This window comes from Rattus norvegicus, chromosome 19 (genome assembly GCF_021556685.1).
Source record: "Rattus norvegicus strain SHRSP/BbbUtx chromosome 19, alternate assembly SHRSP_T2T, whole genome shotgun sequence".
In the NCBI taxonomy this organism is placed as follows: Eukaryota; Metazoa; Chordata; class Mammalia; order Rodentia; family Muridae; genus Rattus; species Rattus norvegicus.
The window spans coordinates 18,067,823-18,089,971 of NC_141552.1; the positions used below are offsets into that span (position 1 = coordinate 18,067,823).

At 43.1% G+C, this 22,149-nt stretch overlaps 1 protein-coding gene across 1 annotated transcript; it reads left to right on the top strand.

The window, feature by feature from the left end:
* Positions 1-320: 320 nt before the first annotated feature.
* Positions 321-19,553, top strand: LOC147998951 (disks large homolog 5-like). Its single transcript, XM_087595390.1, has 7 exons — positions 321-422; positions 15,644-15,749; positions 16,780-16,939; positions 17,405-17,548; positions 18,182-18,348; positions 19,060-19,165; positions 19,284-19,553. The coding sequence occupies exons 1-6, from the start codon at positions 321-323 to the stop codon at positions 19,122-19,124; spliced, it is 744 nt and encodes a 247-aa protein (XP_087451516.1). The 3' UTR covers positions 19,125-19,165; positions 19,284-19,553.
* Positions 19,554-22,149: the final 2,596 nt, after the last annotated feature.

Sequence of the window (22,149 nt, forward strand, 5' to 3'; positions counted from 1 at the left end):
TCTTATTTACATTTCAATTGTTATTACCTTTCTGGGTTTCCAGGCAAACATCCCCCTAACCCCCCCTCTCCTTTTATATGGGTGTTCCCCTCCCCATCCTCCTCCCATTGCCACCCTCCCCCCCAACAATCCCTTTCACTGGGGGTTCACTCTTGGCAGGACCAAGGGCTTCCCTTTTATTTCTAGTGGGTGCTGCTCTCCCTGCTCCGTGGGAAGTGGATGGGGGGAACGCCGGGGCCTGAGGTGAGTTGGAACTGGGGTAGAAAGGCATAGGGCCTCCTAGGTGAGAATGCCAAACCACCACTGCTGCTGCAGCCACCATGGAGAAGCCCTTGTTCCTGCTGCAGGGAGGAGAGTCTGGTGCCCACAAGATGGCTGAAGGGAAGCTGAGAGTGGACAGCTTCATCACCCGCCTGCTGGAGGTATGAGGATATCGTCCGGGAAAAATTGTGCAGATGACTGAAGCAGAAGTCCGAGGGCTGTGTATCACGTCTCGTGAAATCTTTCTTAGCCAGCCAACAGCTGTGAACAAAGGTTTCTTTTGGAGAGCAGGCCTGTGCAGGCCCAGAACCTAGGTGGGACAGTTCAAGCTACCCTTTTTTCATGGCCAATCTCAGATCATATTCAGAAAGTATTTCTTGGGCTACAGAGATGGCTTAGTGGTTAAGAGCACTGACAGCTCTCCCAGAGGTCCTGAGTTCAAATCCCAGCAACCACATGGTGGCTCACAACCATCTGTAATGAGATATGATGCCCTCTTCTGGTGTGTCTGAAGACAGTCATGGTGTACTTGTATATAATAAATAAATAAATAAATCTTTAAAAAAAAAGAGTATTTCTTCCAGGTGATGGATTTCCAATTTATGGAATTGAACTAACTTACTGATGGTGGAAGTGACACAGAGAGTTAAAGTACAGAAGGAATAATCCAGAATGTCCACCAACAGTTGCTGTCACACCAGGGCTTTTAAAAGCTCAGCTGCTAGAGAAGCAATGTACTCTTTGGTTATTCTCAAGCTTAGGTCTTCTAGTCAGTACAAGCTGACCATGACACAAAAAGAGTCATCTATATCAAAATAGAGAATAGTAACTAGATTCACAACACACTATCACATTGCTACTGTATTTGAGGTTCTCAGTTAATATCTAAGAACCTGGAAGAGGCCTGGGTCTTGCTACACATACTTATAATTTATGTCCCCATTGTCAGCTGAGATTCTTCATGCAGCCTGGGATCAAGGAGGTCATCCCACAAAGCACAAAACACCCATCTCAGATAAACATGTATGGTTTATTGAATCCAAAACATCCATGAATTTCAGGACACAATTAAATGTTGAAACCTAAGGATAATAGATAGAGAAGAGAATTAAGATTTCTAGTTCATAGATCCAGTAAACACCTTCAACAAATCATAGCAGCAAACTTCCATAAGGTAAAGAAAGAAAAGGCCATAAAGGTACAACAAGCCTACAGAACATCAAACTAATTGTACCAGAAAAATTCCTCCATTCACATAATAATTAAAAAGCTAAATGCACAGATCAAGAAAGAACATTAAAAGGGGTAAGGTATAAATATCTAGTAACAAATAAATTCAGACGTATCTGAATTGCACCAGACTTCTCAACAGAGATTCTAAAAGTCAGAAAATCTTGGGCAGATGTAATGCAGACACAGGCTCCTATATCCAGCATAATCCTCAATCACCATAAAAGGAGGAACCAGGATATTTCATGACAAAACCAAATTTAAACAATTCTTTTCTCTAAGAAAGCACAACAGAGGCTAATAGGAGGAAAACTCCAAGACAATGAACTAAACTATACCCAAGAAAAACCAAGAAATTAATCTTCTCTCAATAATTTAAAAAAAGAGAAGCACACAAACATAATTTCACCTATAACCAGAAAAAGAAGAGAATGCAGCAATCATTGGCTTTAATATCTGGACAGATCTTCTTTCCCTAATCCCCAATCTCCCAGGGGCCAAACTGCCAGCCAAAGTGTATGCAAGGATGCTCTATGGTTCAAGGTGAGGCCTGTTGCCCACCAAAGGGAGATCCTAGAGGTGTGAGGTGGGAATGGATATGTTTGGGTGGGGGAGCACTGTCACATAGGCAAAGCTGAGCAGAAAAGGGATGTAAGGTTTGATGAGGGGAGTGTGGAAAGCAGGACAACAGTTGAAATGTAAATAAATAAAATAACCGATTAATAAAAAATAGCCAAAAATAAAATAACAAGTAAAAAAGTAAATGAAAATTAAACCAAACCAAACAAACAAACAAACAAAACCCCTGTAGTGTATTGGCCTAATGCTGCTTGTATTTTAATGCTAATTGTAGAACTCAAGACTGGTTAACCCCAAATAACTGACCCTGCTCCCAGTTAACTGTGATTATAAAGAAGCCAACAGCCAACAGCTGCACAGCAGAGAGATGGGGGAGGTGAGCTATGAGGGCTTTGCTAGAGAGGATCATGAGGAGGGAAGAAGGAAGAAGAAGCTGCCAGAGAATAAAGGAAGAACGTGTGTGATGGAGAGGAGAGAGGAAGAGGACAGCAGCCATGGTTAAGGGAGAGGAGAGCCTGGTCCTGAGGGCTGTCCAAGGGGAACAAAGAGCAGCCAAGATGCTACACAGCCTGCAAGAGTTAGCGTTATTGTTTGGAAAGTAGATCTGTTACCATGGAGGGCAGGCAGCTGCTCAGCTACTGTGCTGACTAATGCACACTAAAAATAAATTTAACACAATATGAGTAACCAGTAAGACAGCTCTGTAGAGGATCCTAAAAGGAATACTTTAGTTTGAAGGGAAGGACAAAATACCAGAGAACACAGGGGATAAATTAATAAAACTAGGAAAGTTAATCAAAGAAGACTGTGAAAACCACAAAAATTAACAAAATGACAAAATTTAATACATAGGTTAAAATAATAATTACATATCACTAAACTCAATATCTAGGGTGGTGGGGCATGAATTCTGCCATGGTCTGAACTCAGAAAGGTGGGGTTGGGAGAAACATGTCTGGTTAAATAGTCCACCCACATTGTGTCAATGTGATTTAATCTAAGGACAAAGAAGTGGAGCATCTCTCACGGCTTTCTTCTAACCCCTTGAAAGGATCACTGGGGTGTGGCCTCAGTACTTCATACTTCTTGCTGGGTCAGCGAAACTCAGGGAAGCTTGAGATTGTCATAGCACAGTGTTATGCTAGATATACTGAGTAGATGATACTAAGTTGTTCAGATGGTGATACCCATTTGCATGTGTTCTTAATGTGGACCTAAGGAAAGAGAGATCAAGGTCCTTAGAATAGAAGGAACATTCCCAGTCCTTTTCTACCATTCCAGACTGAAAGGCTGGTAGGGAGAAAGTGGTAAATAATAAAGAATTAATAGATGATGCTTTGAATGAAGGGTTGGTTTTTGTGCTGGTTTTAGACAGGGTCTCACGTATCCATGTTGCCCTCTCCCTGGCTGGCCCGGTTCACTTTGAAGTCAGTGCTTCCACTTTCCTATAGACAGTCTTACAAGAGGGGCCTCCGAGGTCTCTAGGACAGCATTAGCCATTGACAGTTGAGGTGTGCAACCCACAACTATAGTTTTAGCCACTTTGTTCCATGTCCACCAGCTATTTCAGATTGTTGCTGTTCAATGCCTGACAATCAAGGACACATAAAAATAACCTGATAGAGAGCAAGGACATGGTGATCACATCCTTGCCTCTGCTGTATGTTCTGGATGAGGTTTGTTAAAATTCCAATACTGCAAAAAGCTTTATATAGGGCCCATCACATTAAGGGTCACTATGCACTGTTTCATCTAAAATGGCCTAATCAGAACTGACCGCCAGACAACACTTCCTGCGAAGTTCCTATGAGAAGCTTAAGTTTTTTGTGTTTTTTCTTCTTCCTTCCTTCCTTCCTTCCTTCCTTCCTTCCTTCCTTCCTTCCTTTCTTTCTTCCTTTCTTTCCTTCCTTCTTTCTTTCTTTCGTTCTTTCGCTTTAGAGGTTTAGAGGAATGTATTTTGGGCCACGGATTTGCCCCTAGTATCTTAGCTATGGATGTGATCAATCAGAGTTAGTGTATGCATTCAATAAAATGTCCATTTTTGACTAAGGTAGATGCTTCTGTGTTTTGTGGGGTGACCCATTGTCAATGTGTAGTGAGTTGGGGCCCTGGGTATGGTCGCATACCCCCAGGACACAGGTGGTGCAGAGCAAAGGCATAAGAAACTGCACACAGTTGCAAGCTTTATTAATCCTTATTAAGCTAAGAATATGCATTACTACAATTTTCATTGTGTTAAGATACCATAAGATTATTATTCCCAGGATACCAGGAACAATGAGGGAAGATTAAACAAAGAAAGACGAATAAACAAAAGCTTCTTCTAAAAATATTCATATAACAAATCACCTCTCATATTATAATCAAAATATACTCACCATTACCGAGAGAGCGTTAGAACCACTTCCACAGAAACGGACACAGCAGAACATAATTTAAGGCCAAGTGAGAAAAACATTTTCTTCTCCAGGGCGGCATTCCAGCCCCTACTTGAATCTGTCACCAGGCCTTTCTTGACCCTGCCTGGGAGCTGCATCTCTATGTCTTAACAATTCCTTCTTTTTTCTTTTGTTTTAAAATAACACTTTACATAACATAGCTAAAGGTCCTTGTAGGGGTTTAGTCATGTAAAAATAAAGCAACATAATACATAATGTACATAAGATTATGGCAAAACTAGCTCCTCCCATGCTATGGAAAATCCTTTGAAGCCAAGCCTTGGGATCTAATCCTGTCAATTGATCAGCCAATAATTTCGCTATTTCCATAGGGGTAGTATCTTCTGGCTGTTTACCAAAAGACATACGAACATCATATTTCAAGGCATTAATTACTTTTGAAGCACTTTCATTACCCTCTAAATAGGCTTGAATTAACTTCCAATCATGTTCTGTGTCATTATCCATATATTTACTAACAGAAAAGTAGTAGGATTTCATCATGATAAGCAATATAAGCCCGATAACTGGCATTGGCCGCAGCAGAAGAAACCATGAGTAAAACACACATTGCTAAGAATAAGTGCTGAGCAGTAAAGGACTTTCCTGAAGGAGACAAAATTATTCCTTTCAGTGCTTAATCGCTTCACCTGACCCCACATAGGTAATAGGGTTGTCACTGCACGGATCCTTATCCATTGTTGTTTGTGGACACTAAGAGAAACCAGGGCCTCAGTAATGGAGGACACCTCCTCATCTCCTGAGAACATCCATCAGGAGAAAACGTAGCTGGTTTAACTGGATTCCTTTGAGGGTAGGGAGCAGTTCTTATTATTCTGTGCTTGGATCCATCTCCCAGGTAACCAGAATAGTCTCCCATCCTGTAATGAGACAAAACCCTCTCCCCTATATACAATGGTGTCCCTTCCTGCCATTCAGCATCCCGGGCAATTTTTATCCATACTGTCTGTTCCATGCCTTCTGGGGGTAAGTTCAACAAAGTGTCTATCGGCTCTTGATATAACTTCACCTTGTGGTAAATTAAGAAAATTAATAACGTATAATGCTTGTGCCAATATAGCTCTGGGACTGGTCTGCAAACTCCATTCAGGTTGCATAAGGCCATCTCTTTTCCCCCTTTTTAATTTTATAATTTGTCATTTCAGGGTATGGTGAATTCTTTCAACAAAAGCTTGTCCTTGTGTATTGTGTTCTGTACCAGTAATATGTACAATATGATATCGTTGACAAAATTGTTTATATTGATAAGAAATATATGTTGGTCCATTATCAATTTTAATTTTAGAAGGCAGTCCCATAACAGCAAAAGTTTCCAATAGATGCTGTATAACATGAGCAGTGCGTACTCCTGGCAATGGTGTAGCCCACACAAATTTTGAAAAATTATCTATGCTTACATCTATATGTGAAAGGCGACCAAACTCAGAAATATGGGTTATATCGATCTGACACGATGTATTAAGTTGCATCCTTCTGGGATTAATTTGAGATGGAATACATTTTATACGTGAAGACTGACACATAGGACAATTAGCAATAACTTGTTTGGCTTGAGAGTATGGAAGCTTATATTTAATATGTAAATATCCTGTATTGGCATGATTATGACTGTGTTCTTCTGGGGTAGCAAATGCCACTAATTGATCTACCATATGATTGCCAAGTGTTAAAGATTCTGGAAATTTTGAATGTGATCTAGTGTGTGTAATGAATATTCTAGAGTTTCATAATAACAATAGTCCTTTAATATGTGAGAATAACATTTAATATAGGCTTAGATGTAGAAACAACAGCAGTCGCAATATTCTGTACTACTCCTACAACATAAGTGGACTCAGCTATAATATTTTTACATCATGAGTAAAATCCTGGAATACATTAATTACCACTAATAATTCATTTTGTTGTACTGACCCAAAAGAAGATTCTTGTCCCCAAAATTAATCTTTGGTCCAATAAGCCATCTTGGTGTTAGAGCCGTCTGTAAACACAGTAAAGGCTGATGGTAATGGATCAACAGAAATTAGTGTATTTATCACATTTTTTTTTGTTTTTTAAAGCAATCCCACAATTTACTATGGGGAGGATGAAATTCAATATTTGCAGTGTAAGAAATCATGGCTAATTGAAAAACCTCAGACATCTGCATTAAATATTCCCCTTTATCTTTGCTTAATGGGAAAACAATAGCAGCACAATCATATCCCCACAGAGTAACAGGTCTTTGTATGCCTTGCTGAATAATTAAAGAAATTTGTTCCTCATTATTTGTTAATGTTTGGTTAAAGTTTTATTTAATATAAACTCATTCTAAAGGCAACTCATCCTGAGCGAAAGCGCCTGTAGGATATTCAAGAGTATTTAAACATATAATTTAATAACTCTATCTGGATCAATACGTGCCAAATATGCATCTTTCCATTTTCAGAAAAGATACCCTTGCATGCCTTCATATAAGCATTAATATCCCCAGCCTCCTTTATAGGTAATAATGCTCTCCTGTACTCTTCATTAGCATTTTCAAAAGCAAGCATTTGCAGCAGTTGTCCTCCAGCTTCCTCTCCTACCATTGTTCTTTCCAATGTTAATTTTAATATACATAAAAACTTAATATATGGTTCATAGAAAGCTACTACCTTTTTCAACCAACCAGTATCATCCTTTATAATAAGTCGGTTGGGCCACACCTTGAATCGATGCTGGCCTAATTATAGGAAAAGAAAAAGCAGGTGAATTCGTCATCATCATCGTGTGAATCTAATGGTCAGCATGCCATCCTCGGGAAAGGACTTAGAAAAACCTGCTTCAGGCAGTGGTGCAGAGGGCAAAACTTTTACTTTCGTTTTGTCTTAATGAAGCTCTAGCTTCTTGTTCTGTATTCGTTATTACCCTGTCTGCATTCATGGCCTTGAACACAGTAAAAATTACAGCCCAAAGAGACCAGAAATTGGAATCTTTTTGCCCTGCCTGACAGCCTTTTTCACCTTAACTTTCACTTTGACCCAGATATCAGAATCCCTGGAACCCTCGTCAGGGAACCATGGAGTTTACTCTTGCTGTCTCTAAACACTTTTCTAAACCAGACTGATAGACATGAATTCCCTGCACTCTTAAAGATGCTTAAGCATAGCGAGATGAAGAGAAGATTTATCTTGTCCCATTTCCTTGTAATAAAATGTACTTACCTTATCTGACTGTCCAGACTTACCTTCAGGGACCCTGTTCCAGTGCCATAGGTCGACGTCTGGGGTGTTGGGAGCCCTGCATCAGGTCGCATTCCTTTCTGTGTTTCCCGATGCTCAGTGGCCATGCCACTCCAGCATGCTTTGAAATGAACCAGTCCGCAAACACCACCACCACCACCACCACCACCACCACCACCACCAGCACCACCACCAATTTGGATTTGTAAATAAAGTTTTATTGACATCGCCATACTCAGCATTTACATCCTGTTCAGTGCTGCTTCTGGCTGCGGCTTCAGGGCTTAGGAGCCACAGAGCCCTTTAGGCTCCCAGAGATGAGAGCATTGACCTTTTGCCTTGTTTGTGAAAGAGGTGACTGACCCCTGTGCTCGAGGTGGCCTTTCCGTGCCCTTTAACCCATAGCATAGGTCTCTGTGCCATCCTCTCCCTTTGCTATGGTGTGCACTTCCTGGTACATTTCCGTTAGCTCTTGACATTTCCAGAGCATTGGGTCTTGCAAATTGAATTTTCATGGCACCAGGAATAGACTTGATAGCAGGGTGTGGGACACTCCCTATGGGGACCCTGCCCAGGGGCATAAGCTTACTTTTCCACTCAACTCCCTGAACAGTGAGCCTTTGTGGGACAAGGTACTTCACGACATGACTTGACCTCTCTGCAGTGCACCCAATCCCTGCTTGGCTCAGATGTCCCCCAGAGAGGTTGTGTGAGTGTCCCCAGTAGAGGCAGCACTCTGTGTGGTGGCATTGACATGGCATCCAGGAAAGTCAAAACCAGAGGGACATGTTGGGCAGTTGGAAGCAGATGTCTGCGTCCATGGAGAGAAGGATGGACTAGACACTCCTACAGGGGGTGAGCTGAGAAGCACTTCCTTGGCTTTTTCACAACCATACATCCTGCATGCCATGCTGTGTACCCATGCTGAGCTGAAGCCCCAGGCTTTGAGTCTCCCACAGCTGCTGTGTCCTGGGTCCAGGGTAGGATTAAGCAGACTTCAGCAGGAGAAAGGTGAAAACCCTGGTTGCAGGGTCGGGATGGCACAGTCATAACGCACCTGCGCATGAGGCCCCTGACTTAGAGCCGTATAGCAGCTGTGACAAGCCAGCTCTGGTGACACTCATCTGCAATGCCAGGCCATGGGGGGTAGAGGCAGTAGGATCAGTTGTTTAATTATCCTTGGCTACACGGCAAGTTCGAGGCCAGCCTGGGCAACTTTGTCTATGAAAATAAGACAAAACAAGGTCTTGACTCTGAGCATCACTGCCTGTACCTGGCATGGTTGCCCCACCCCAGGTAAGAAACCCTTCTGTCCAGAGGCCATAACTGCAGGAGACCCCTGGCCAAGGGTCTATACAGCGCCTTGTTTGACTGGTCTGTGCTGAGGACCAACCACACTCTCCTCAACAGGAAGGACATGGGAGAGGCTGTTTCTGTGAGGTCCCGGGCCCTGAGATGGCCAAGAATAAACCCTGTCCTTGGGAAAGCCATGGAGAGTAGGAACCCACGGGATCTCTGCAAACACCAGGGCTTGCAGGGGACTGTGATCCTCTACAGCAGCTGCTATCAATCTGTGGGTTCTACATCAGAGCTCCTGCACACCAGACATTTACACTACAGTTCCTCACAGTAACAAAGTTACACTCATGAAGTAGCTCTCCAATAAGTTTATGGTTGGGATCACAACATGAGGAACTGAAATAAAGAGACACAGTGTTAGGAAGGGTAAGAACCGCCATTCTATAGGAACCCAGGCATCTGCACTCGGTGTCTGGAAGTGTGATAGGCTAGACTTCACCCTCAGCGATGCCAGCATGTGGGCACCAAGCCCAGGTTCCACCCCAATGCTTACTGGATATGTGCAGGCCTGGTTCCATCAAGAAGTAACAAAGGAAGCCTTGGCAAAAAACACTGGGTACCAAACAGGTCAGGAAAACACACCCCTCTGCTGCAACTCCTCTCAGGATGGCTAGTCTTCCCAGGAGGCCCCGGCAATAACCAAACCTTGTCTCCCAGTGCTTGCCCATTGGTGTCTTGGCCATATTCAGATTTGAGGACTTTGAACAGAATAGTTTCCAGTAGATTTGCATCAATGAATCCAACAAGTAGTTGCAGTCCTACTTCACCCAGCGCATCTTCAAGCTGAGGCAGGTGAGAGTGGACACCTATTCCCCAGCCCAGCCCAGCCATCACCCTGAATGTCAGCTGTGTCCCTCAGTATCAGCGGGATGGGGCCTGGGCACCATAGGTTCCCCAGGACCTAAAGCTATGTCCTTGAACTCAGTGCCATGCTCAGCCCTTCCAGCCTCTTTCAACCCTTCTGGAAGCTCAACTGCTCCTGCAGCAAGGCAGCAGTGTGCACATTCTGTCACGTCATTTGTGTGTGTCTACAGGAGGTCAGAGCCTGTCCCCTCTGGTCCTTTCTTTTGCTGTATTTGCCTTTCTGAGGAGGCAGCACCCACAGGTATGGGAGGCAGCCACATGCATATTCTGCAGCCATGTCTGATTCCTCTGAGGCTCAGTCCCACTTACACACCTACCCTCCAACCGCCCCACTCCATGTCACCCCTAGGGCTCTGTAAACCTTCCTGCTTTCTGTCTTTATATAATTGGTGACACTGCAGCCCTCAGTGGTGTCATACAGTGTTAGTTTGTCTTTGCACTGCCTGGAGGTCTGACTTAGGAGAATGGCTACCATTCTCATTCCTGTTCAAGGGTCAGAATCTGAATCCTATGTAAGGCTGAATAATATTCCAGCACATGGCTGGGCCATGTTGAATTTACACAGTCACCTATGGATCTTATATTTTGGCTTGTAAACACACACATATAAGACTCAAGTGACACCCAAGTGGAGAATTGCTGGAGTCCTCCATGGCTTTCTGAACCGTCTGAGAGACCATCCTGTCCACAGTGTATAGGGCACCATCTACTCATAGCTCACACAGGATGAGAAGATTAGGGAGGGTTAACCTGGCTTCTCTGTCTCCTACTTTCTGCCACACTAGCCCTAGCATCTTTCTGTATTGCAGTGAATGTTTAGAACCCAGGAGGATTCCAGCTTCCTTGCTCAAATATAGCAAGTTCCTCCTTGCCTGCTTTGAGACTGAGTCTCATGCAGCCCAGGCTGGCTTTGATCTCACCATTAGTTAAGATGGCCATGAACTCCTGGTTCTCATGCCTCAGACGTCTCTGAGTGCTGGGTGACAGGTATGCACCACTCTTAAGTCCTGCCACTGGGACAAGAGTGAGCAGAGCCAGCTCTGAAGCACACACTTTGCTGGTGTCAGTGATGACTGACTTATGTTTCCTGTCCTCCTTGCCCATGGCCCTTCTCCTTGGTGCATGCCATTCTTCCTCCCTGTGACTCATGGGGGACACCAAGCCTGAGGATGTCAGGAAGAAGTTTACTTACTTCACTGGGTTGGGGGCTGTTAGGTTCCTGCGTCAGTAGGTGAGATTCAAGCTAGAAGGTTTGTGGCATGAGAAACGGGAACAGAACTGGAATGGCAGGAACAATCGTCGCCTGGCTCTGAGAAGACCAGGTGGGCAGAAACTCATCGTTGGGCAGGTAGTGAGCTCAAGACCAGGCTGGGCATTGCTTAGCACATGTGAACAGGTGTGCTTACATGGACATGTGTTTCCCCCACATGGTCACCACTTATCAAGGCACGGTGAATACTCCAAGGAGCTTTTTATGTTTTAACATTGTGTGTGTTTGTGTGTCCATACATACATATACACACATACATTTGTACATATACACGAATACACGTACATGAAAACACATGCATATACATGACTATACACATTCATGCTCACACACACATATATTCACACCTACATGCATACACACATACACACACACACATACACACACATACACACATACACACATACACATATACATACACACATACACACATACACACATACATGCATACACACATACACATATACATACACACATACACACACATACAATACATATACACACATACAAATACACCTATACACACATATAGACAGACATATACACACATATACATATACACGTATACACATACATGCATACACACATTCATATCCACACGTACATACAGACATATACATATATACTCACATACATGTAAGCACAGGAGTGGAAGCCAGAGGACAGCTTGGCCCTTGTTTCTCTCCTTTTTACTACGTGGGTCCTGGGGATTGAGTCAAGCTCATCAGACTTGACAGCAAGCCCCTTTAACTGTAGAGCCTTCTCATTGGCTGTCAGTTGCCTCTTTCCACAAATTCTATCCATGGTGGGATGTTTAGAGTTGTTATTCTCATGATTCCTTCAGCAATAGTGCAGACATCATTTACACTGCATTAGGAGTTATAATTCATGTAGATGTCAGGAGAGCTGGAGGCGTGGATCAAGAAGAGAGCCCACTTTCAATGTCATTATGTGGTATTGCCTTAGGCCCTTTTATACACTCCCCTGGCTTTGTCTGAGTATATATTTTAGGTCTCTCTATGACTGTGCAAAGATGTAAGAGATAGGGCTGGGCCACAAAATAGGAAAGTACTTGTTCATCCAAAAACAAAAACAAAAAACAAACAAACAAACAAACAAAAATAGCTCTAGAGTGAAATATTGGTGCTAGTGCTGAACTACACAGCCAGAAGGTATTTTTCTAAGTAAATAACACAATATTGGGGATGACAATATGATCAAATATCCTACAACATAAGTTTGCAATGCTACCTACATTTTATAAATCAAGTCTGACCACCGTTTTGGTTGTTTCCAATCATGTCTGAGTGCATCATCACGGGAATCCCAAGGAAAATCAGAAATGGGTTCTTGAAGCTGTTGCACAGGGCCAGTATAGACCTAAATACCATTGAGGAAACCTTGATTCTTATCTTAAGGGATCATTCACCATCCCTCTTGTCACATAACTTATGACAAGAGGTCACCTTTCCTAAACTTAGCCTTTTTCCCAAGTGCTGCAGAAGGGAAGATCTGGTGTCAAGGGGTCTGGATTCAAACCACAGGACACTGAATTCATTTAAATAGGTGTAGTTTATTAATGCACACACCAATACAGTTCAACCAGAGCAACAGCTCACAACTGTGTACTGGACATTGCTAGGCCCCGCTCATTGCAAAATCCACATGGGCTCATGCACAAGTGTTGGAAATGCTTCGGTCTATGGGCCCTGACTCAGGCCATTTTACACATAATTGTTCCTATTTTCCTTGAATCTATTGGGTCCTATGTGAAGAATACACTTGGGGAACTTGTTAAGATTAACAAACCTCATAACATACAGAACATAACAGGGTATGTGACCAGCACCACACAGTTCAACGTCAGAGATTTTTGTTCTTTGTTAGTGTTTTTCTTGGCATCCATGATGTGGAGGCGTATTACAGAACTATAGGAAAGACCTGGCTGCTGTGTAACAAATTCGCTGCTATTAAGGTATGTAGGGGGGCAAGACCTCAGCAGTAGCCCTTAAGATGGGAAGGAGATGATGTGTTTAATAACTGAAAGGAGCTGCCTCAGCTGTGTTTCTCTGCCTGCTCAGTGCCCATTCAACATCACTCTGTCCCTGAAGAGGAACTCAAGGTCTGCCCCCAGCTGCCTGTGAGCCAGGAAGAGGCACAGAAAGGCAAGGCCACAGCACTGGTTTCCAATCCCTCAGTAATGCTGGATTTCCAATAATGTACTTGTATACACAAATACACTGTGGTAAGTTGCAATAGATACTAATCATTTCTCACATAGGGCAGCAGTTGATTGCCTACAACTAATTCTATTAAAAAAAAAGAAACCTGGCTCTTGTAGAAATATATAAAGAAATATCTAGGATGGTGGGGGATGAATTCTGCCATGGACTGAACTCGTGGAAGTGGGGTTGGGAGAAAGATGCATGGTTAAATAGCCCACCAGGTTCACATTGTGTCAACTTGATTTAATCTAAGGACAAAGAAGTGGAGTATCTCTGATGGCTTTCTTCTAGTCCCTTTAAAGCATCACTGGGGTTTGAACTCAGAACTTCACACTTCTTGATGGGGCAACTACACTCAAGGAAGCTTGAGACTGTCATAGGGACAGTATTATGCTATATATACAGAGTACATAATACTAAGATGTTCAGATGGTGATGTCCATTTGTATGCACTCTTAATGTGGACCCAAAAAAAGAGAGATCAAGGTCCTTAAAATAGAAAGATCAGTTCCAGTTGTTTTCTACCATTCCAAACAGAACGACTGGTAGGGAGAGAATGGTAAATAATCGAGAATTCGTAGATGATGCTTTGAATGAAGTGTGGATTTCTGTGCTGGTTTAAAACAGGGTCTCAAGTATCACATGTTGCCCTCTACCTGGCTGGCCAGGATCACCTTGAGCTCAGATAAACCTCCTTTCAGTTTGAAATAATTAGGCTTAAAAGAGTGGCCTCCAAGGACTGTGCACACAGCATTAGCCTTTCACAGTTGAGGTGTGTAACCCACAACTATAGTTTTAGCCATGTTTTTCCATGTCTACCAGCTATTTCAGATTGTTGCTGTTCTATGCCTGACAATCAAGGATGCAGAAAAATAACCTGATACAGAGTAAGGACATGGTGATCACATCTTTGCCTCTTCCGTACATACTGGATGAGGTTTGTTAAAATTCCAATATTGCAAAAAGCTTTATATAGGGCCCATCACATTAAGGGTCACTATGCACTGTTCTATCTAAAATGGCCTAATCAGAACTGACTCCCATATAACACTTCCTGCAATCCTCATATGAGAAGCTTGAGCTTTTAGTTTTGACTTTGTCTTTTCTCGTTCTTTCTTATTTTTTGCTATATAAGTTGAGACAAAGGTAGTTAAGGCCATGAACTTGCCCCCAAAATTTGAACTACTGATGTGATCAATCAGTGTTAGTGGGTGCATTCTATAAAGTATTCATTTTTTACTATTATAAATGTGTTTTACTATGATAAATGTGTTACTACTTTTGTGTTTGGTGTGGTGGCCATTTCCCAGTGTACAGGTGCTGGGACCTTGCTCTATCCACTTAATGATGTTTATAGCCTCATTTTAGACATTTCTGTGCACCCTCTATATCTCTTGTTTATTTTATTTTTCTGATAGAAGCTCATGGTACATCTTACTCAGGCCTGTGATCAGTGCTCCTTTAGCGACATTGGTGCAGAGAGCAGAACCCCACAAGCAGCATGAGGTTCCCTTCACTGGTGTCTCCAATATTGCATTTTCCTCTGCCAACTGGTCTCCACACTTTTCCTAGCACCTTAAAGACTTCAACTCTTTCTCCTAAGGAATTTTCTGGCAATTGTCGATTGCTAAGCACATGACTTCATGAGTGTTCCCCTAATACACACGCATGTTGTAACCTACCATGTAGACTATTTCTTGATGTGATATAAAGCACCTGTACATAATGAGACAGGAGAACTTTTGACTGAATATTCAAGCTGGTGTGAAATCTCAGGAAGGTTTAATGGCTAACATTGGTGAATGAGGACAATTTGAGTTAGGATGAGACATTTTTTGGGAAAGATTTGAAAGGAAACATTCATTTATATGCATAGGAATTAGTAAGGTTTTTATAATCAAGCCTTGAGGAAAATTTGGCTTTGGAAGCAGGAGATGCTCAGTGGCTCTGCCCCAGGAAAGTCTCCTGGAAAGGGCCCCTCTGCTTATGCTCAGTACAGGGAGAACATTAGCAGGGAGGGAAAGTCTGCTCCCCATGACATCTGCTGTCCCTTCTTGGACATTCTATTGTCTCCTAGAGAGTTCTGGAATCCTCTGTGATGTCACCAGTGTTGTAGTGACAACCAGTGCCCTAGTTTCTCTCAGTCTGAGTCTGGCAGTTACAAGCTAAGACATGTTTTCCTGTCTTCGCAAGCGTTTTGGGAGGGGGAACGTCGATTCTGGAGAGACTAGAGTGAAGGAGTCTGGCCTTTCATCTCAAAGTAATGATGGACAAAGACAGCACTTCTGGGGAATGTGGAGTAAGTTCTGGGCAGTGTATTTTGAGCTTCTTGCCAGGGTGGCTGCAGGCTTACGCTGACCTTTCTAGCAATGGGCCACAACAACTGGAGCATCTGAAAAGGAATTGAATTTCCACGAATATCACAATTCCTGAAAGTCAGGATTTCAGAACTTTAGTTTCCCCATCCCCACTGGGAGGATATGGTAAGGCCAATGCTATTATACTGTGGACTTCTGGTCTTTACTTTTCAGTTCATTTGTTCTGTTACATTGATATAATAACACCATCAGTGGTCTTGGAGGGTCCACCTTTTCTGAGTTTAGACAGGGCAGCAATGTATTTCACTATCATTGCTTCTTTAAATACAGTGGGTATCTGACAGTAGTAACAGGGAGAGATTGTGCTCCAGGCAATAACCTTATGTTCTTAGACCTTCTCTGATTTCTTCTAACTGGCACGGTCATCGTTAGCTTTATATATTAGAGTGTGTGTTACAAACATGTTTCTAAAATACCAAAACTATTTGGATCGTGTAGACCAAGATTCAGCCTGTAACCTATTCGCACTTCTGGGGCATTTGGTATTTCACATAGAGACACTGATAAGTCTGTTGAACATATCCTCCCCGGAAATGCGTTTTAAATCCAAAGTTGTTGGCTTAGAGTATCAGGGTAGGGCATCTGAGTGTCTCCAATCACTCAAGTTTTCTGGATGGTGAATTTATCATCTGAGTTCTGAAGCCACAGGAATGAGGGTCCTGAAACCAAGCTGTACCCTGTTCAGCTGATGATAATCCTGGAGAAGCCATCTCCGTGGTACATGTAAGCACGTGATGTCCGGCATAGGGAACACCTGGCTGCTTATGTCTCTTGGTATCTATAGAGTAGTGGGAGAACTGAGATCCACTGAGGAGGCCTCTTAAGCATAGACCAATCGCCTAGCAGTGACACTGGGTTCCTGGCTTATTCTCCTGTTTAGGCCTCACTGAGGTCTATGAACACTCTATGCATTCTCCCCATGCAGGTTCACTTGTGTTCTTCTACCTACAGACGCTGGGAGAGAAACATCATCCCCTGGCACTGAACTAAGCGAGAATCAGGCCAAGAAGGAAAAGGAGAGGCTGATTAAAGAGCTGCAGCTCATTACCGAGGAGAGAAATGACCTGAGAGATCGCCTGAGGTTTCTGACAGAGAGATCCATGAAGAACAGGTATGAATCGCTCCAAATGCTCTTGTTTCATTCCTGGGTCTGCAAGGTCACCTTCTTATCCTATTAAGGTTTTGGGTTCTAGAAAGCTGTGCCTCCCTAACCACCCTGTGCTAAACCTCACCTCCCATATAGTGGAGATTCAGAACCTGACCCTTCCTGAGGAGTGAGATTGAAAATGGACTCATCTGCTTCCATTTATTTTAAAGCAGAACTTGTGGTCTGAATGAAGAATTCAGGGATAAAGTCAGGGAGAGTGAGTTCCCAGTGTGCATTTGCAAAGCCCTTGACAGCTGGTGGCTTTGCAAGATTGTAATTGCAGTGAGTTTATGGTGAGTCTCTGTACTTGCTAGGCAGGTGACTGAGTGCTGGAAGATCCAGGCAGCAGCCTGGGGTAATTTAGGACCCACCCTGAGTTCATATATTCCTAAATGCCGATGTTCATTGTATTCTATCATTTGGGGCCAGGTCACACTTCAGGCCAAATCCATATTATGAAGACCTGGAGAGAATGGAGGAGGCAGTCATGTCAATTCTGCACAACTTAGAGATGGAGAACACTGAGGTCCATGAGAACAACCATAAGCTGAAGAAGGAGATTACCTTCTCTAGGTAAGTCCTGGTCAGAAAGGCTATCACTTGTGGAATGGCCATTTCTGACTTTCTTTGTTCTGGATTGGACGGTCTTCAGCTCTGGTTCTATCTCTTGTGCTATTTACCCATCAGTGTTCCAGGGTCATTAGGACTCAGTTTTCAGTTCCATAAAAGACTGTTCCTCATCCCAGGATTGTCGAGGCATCTTCAAAAGGCTCTAGAGAGAACAGCACTGATTGAAGTCAGCAGAAGTTTATTAGGCTGACCTGGACCTATGGTGTCACACCAGGTTTTACAACACTCAGTGCGTGGACCACATGGTTAGCATGACCTTCTCTTGGTTCTACTGACCTCTTTTGAGGGTGTTGGCCCAGTACTAATTCATGTTGCCCCCATGCATTGGGCTTTCATGGATAGTTGTGGATCCATGTTCTTTCTCAGAGGTGTGGACACTAATTGGTGTCAGGCCAAGCAAACAATTTATTCTTCCCCGAATTAACTCTTTATGTTTTGTGCAGCAGCCTTATATGTATCAAGATGCATTTTATTAAGTCTTCATGGGTATCTGGGACCTGGTAGAGTTAGTGGGACTTGGGAGTAGGAATGGGAGAAAGGGGCAGCATGATCTTACTATGCAGACTGTATTTCCAGAAACCTGCTCAGCCAGCTCCTGATGGAGAACACAGGTAGGAAGAAGTTGGTCCCACTGAAGCAGGAGAGCAAGGAGGTACATCTTGATTGTGCACTGAACCAGAAATATTTGGTTGACTTTAACAAGAAAGATAAAGACCATCAACGGCCAGAACCAGCATTATCAGGTAGGGACCTGTTAGCTTAACAATATCTGATAAAATTTGCCAATTTGATACATCTTTGCTTCTCTTACCACCTTTCTAATTTACACTCACAACCAGCCAACCACCTCATGTAATGGAATTGTTCATTGCTCTGCCTATGCACAAGTATTCTGGGAAGTTAACCACTTTTCAGAAACTGAATTATTGTGCAAGCATATTTTGCTGCTCCTTTTGAAGCTGCAGTCTAGAAATGGTGACAGATGAATAACATATCATATTATTGCATATCCATGTGATACATTGGATCCTATGTAGAGTTTTGAACAAGTTCTTGGTTCTTTGACAAATGACACTCTGTGGTCATGTGATCTCTTGTGTAGGAAGCACCTTTGGGATAAGAACCAAGTGCAAATGTCAAATTAGTACTTGTCATTGGCTTTATCCTTGGTGACATATGGACATCTCCTTTCTTCCTGCAACCTGATGAGGTCTCTTGCCATTGCCCTGTTCTTGTTTTGCACTGGTATAAGTCTGGGTCCCATATTGTCAGCCCACATTACTGTGAGGCTCTCTGGAGATTTTGCCCTGCCCACAGAGTTAGCAACAATGATATCACTTAAAATGTCCATGTCGACTGTCCAATAGAACTGAGGTGGTAGAAGGCAGCATTCTGACAGCTGGCTTGCATTTCCCCACCAAATCAGTGTCTGAAAAACTGCCTTCCTCTCCCAGGTCTCAGAAAGTGCAAGAGAGCTGGAATTGGACACACAGCAGTAAGAGAGCTTCCCGAAGAATAAGTTGCTTTCTCAGGAGTCCCTGATGACCAACATCCTGAATGGTAACAACATTTTTTGGATGAGTATTCATCCTCTGAGTTAATTTGTCATTTCTTAGAGACGCTAAATTTATATACCACTAAGCCAGCCTGACTGATTGAAGTCTTACTTTCTTCTCAGAAAACAGCACTTGAGAGACAACTTGGGGGACTGCCTTTCATTATGTGGGCTAGAGGAGAAACAGCAATACATCTGTGCTTCTAAATGTTCCTTAAGAATATGCTTTTAGAAATATTTTTGTTATGATTTTAATTGAAGTTTTCTTTTTGTTGTTTCATATTTATATGTTCTTGTTACTATTTTTACTTTCAAATATTTTTAAATATTTTTATTCATTTTAATCCTGTTTTGTTGTAAAAATGTATTTGTTATGAATAAAAATTGAATTCTATCTCTTGACTCTTAAGACCATCATTCTTACTCAAGGGTTCTGTCCCCTCCTGTGGACTTAGAACTGACAGCTACACATGGATCTCTGCATGTTCCATGGATCCTGGGCTAATAAGTGAATTCAAAGTCACCAAGGGGTACTCAGTGTGACAGTGTCTTTTGTGTGGAGAATGTGGCTGTTCCTCGGACACACACTTTATGATGTAATCACTGACACACTTTACCCAATTGTTAGGGTCCATGTGGTTATTCTGAGAGAGCAGCAGGTTCTCTACCCTGTGAGTCATCACCACATCTCCTGCAGGTGGCTTTTGTTATTCCACATGAGGTGCTGTATTAGGTGGACAGGATCACCTATGATTAAATAGAGAGATCTCAGGAGATGTGTGTTCACAGGGAACTTACTGAGCTGTGCGTGCTCAACGTGTTAGGTTGCCAGGCATCCCTACAGGGCTCTGGTGTCCCCACTGCTCATTGTGGGTCAGGATCGTCCTCCAGCATCACTTAGTGTCCATATTAGAGCAGATCATTCACCTGTTATCAATGATGACCATATGTATTCTGCACATCTGATAAAATACAGAATAGAAACTAGCTTCTTGTAGGCCAGCTTGGCATAATCAGTTTTTTGATTGTTAGCAAGAAAATTATTGTAATCTAAGCAGTTTAGGAAGGAACCTCAAGAGCATCCATAGTGAATGCAGCCTGCAGCTGTGAACACAGGTTTCTTCTGGAGAGCAGGCCTGTGCAAGCCCAACCTAGGTGGGACAGTTCAAGCTACCCTTTTTCCATGGCCAATCTGGGATCATATTGAGAATGTATTTTTTCCAGGTGACTGATTTCCAATTTGTGGAATTCATCTAACTTGCTCAGAGTGCAGGTGACTCAGAGAGTTAAAGTACAGAAGAACCAATCCAGTATGTCCACAAAAGCTTGCTGTCACCCCAGGGCTTTTAGAAGCTCAGCAGCTAGAGAAGCAATGTAGTATTTGGTTATTCTCATGCTTAGGTCTAGTCATTCACTATAAGCTGACCATGACACAAAAAGTGTCATCTGTGTCAAAACTAGTTGTAACTAGATTTACACCACACTATCACATCACTACCGTATTTGAGGTTCTCAGTTACTATCTAAGAACCTGGAAGAGGCCTGGGTCTTGCTACACAAACTCATAATTTATGTCTTCATGACACTGTGTGCTTTGTTCTGTTGATGCTACCATTGGCATACAATACCTTGGATACTTTGTGCTGACATCTGTGACATGAGACAATAGTTCATGTCATCCTATCCTGAATAAAATGTCCTTAGAGTACAGTGTAGTGGGAGGGGCCTTCTTTTCCTGTGAGATAGCAAAACATTTCCAGTCTTCAGTCAAGTCTGACAGCCATTGTCCAGTACCTGTCTTGAGTTGTCCACATTTTCAGCTGAGAGTCTTCATCCAGGCTGCTCTATAATTCTGTAGAAGATTAATAGGGTTCCAGCCCTAGGATTTAATTCAGTGTGACTGCACTTGCCGAACATGCTCAAAGCCCTGAGATCCACCCTAGCCCTCTGTGCTTTAGAGAAAGAAAATAAAGAACCACATTGCAGTTGAAGTTTCTCATCCAACAAAAGGAGAGCCTGCATAGGGCCTTTAAGTAACTCTAAACCCCAGCTTCTGCCCACAGCTCCCTCCATCAATTCCATGATTGGTGTGTTTTCACTACTACTCACTTTCTTCTGTGTGCAAAGAATGTGCACCATGTCAGTAAGTGTGTGTGTATGTGTGTGTTTGTGTGTGTGTGTGTGTATGTGTGTGTGTGTGTGTGTGTGTGTGTGTGTAGTCCCTAGTGAAAACTGTCGAGATACATGCAGACTCATGCTCCTACTGTCCCATGGCACCTTGCAGGGAACCCTGAAATGGTGGCTACTTTAATACAGTCTAAACCGTGTGTGCATGGTTTCTGTAAGGTCACCACTACAGAGAGCAGGAAAAGCTTCAGTAGTCACATGGATGTGATCAATCAGTGTTAGTCATGCCCTTACAGCATGGTAGACTGCAAGTTGTCTGTCCCCAGCACTTTGCTCTCTTGTGCCCAAATAATGCCAAGGTCAGGGCCGTTGAGCCGTGAGGCAGAGGCTCACCACCCTCAGTGCTGCCTAAGACCCCTAAGACTGTCTCTTTTGGGTGTGTGCGTGCTGGACACTCATGGATCCTGAGATCTCCGCAGCTGAGGTGAAACAGTACCGGAGCCATTGCAATGTGGGCACACATTTGGTTTTGGAGCTGGGCCACTCTTTGACTTTTATTGAGTGGAGAGACAACTGTTGGCTGAGCCTTTGGTGAACCGGATGGCCCCTGGCCACGTCAGCAGTCAGCAGTATCAAAGCTGAGCAACCAGTGTTTTATGTTTCATTTTGTCATCGCTGGTCAGTGTTCTGACGCCACAGCACATGGCTGGTCTCAATCTCCCCATGTGGCCACAATCCCTAATTGATATTGCCTCCACTTCCCAAGTGCCACTGGGATTTCTGTAGAACCCCTAAGGCAGCAGCAAGCAGGAGCTCCTGACTATTCCCTCCCTGCTCTCTGGATCTGCAAGTCGTTCTGTGT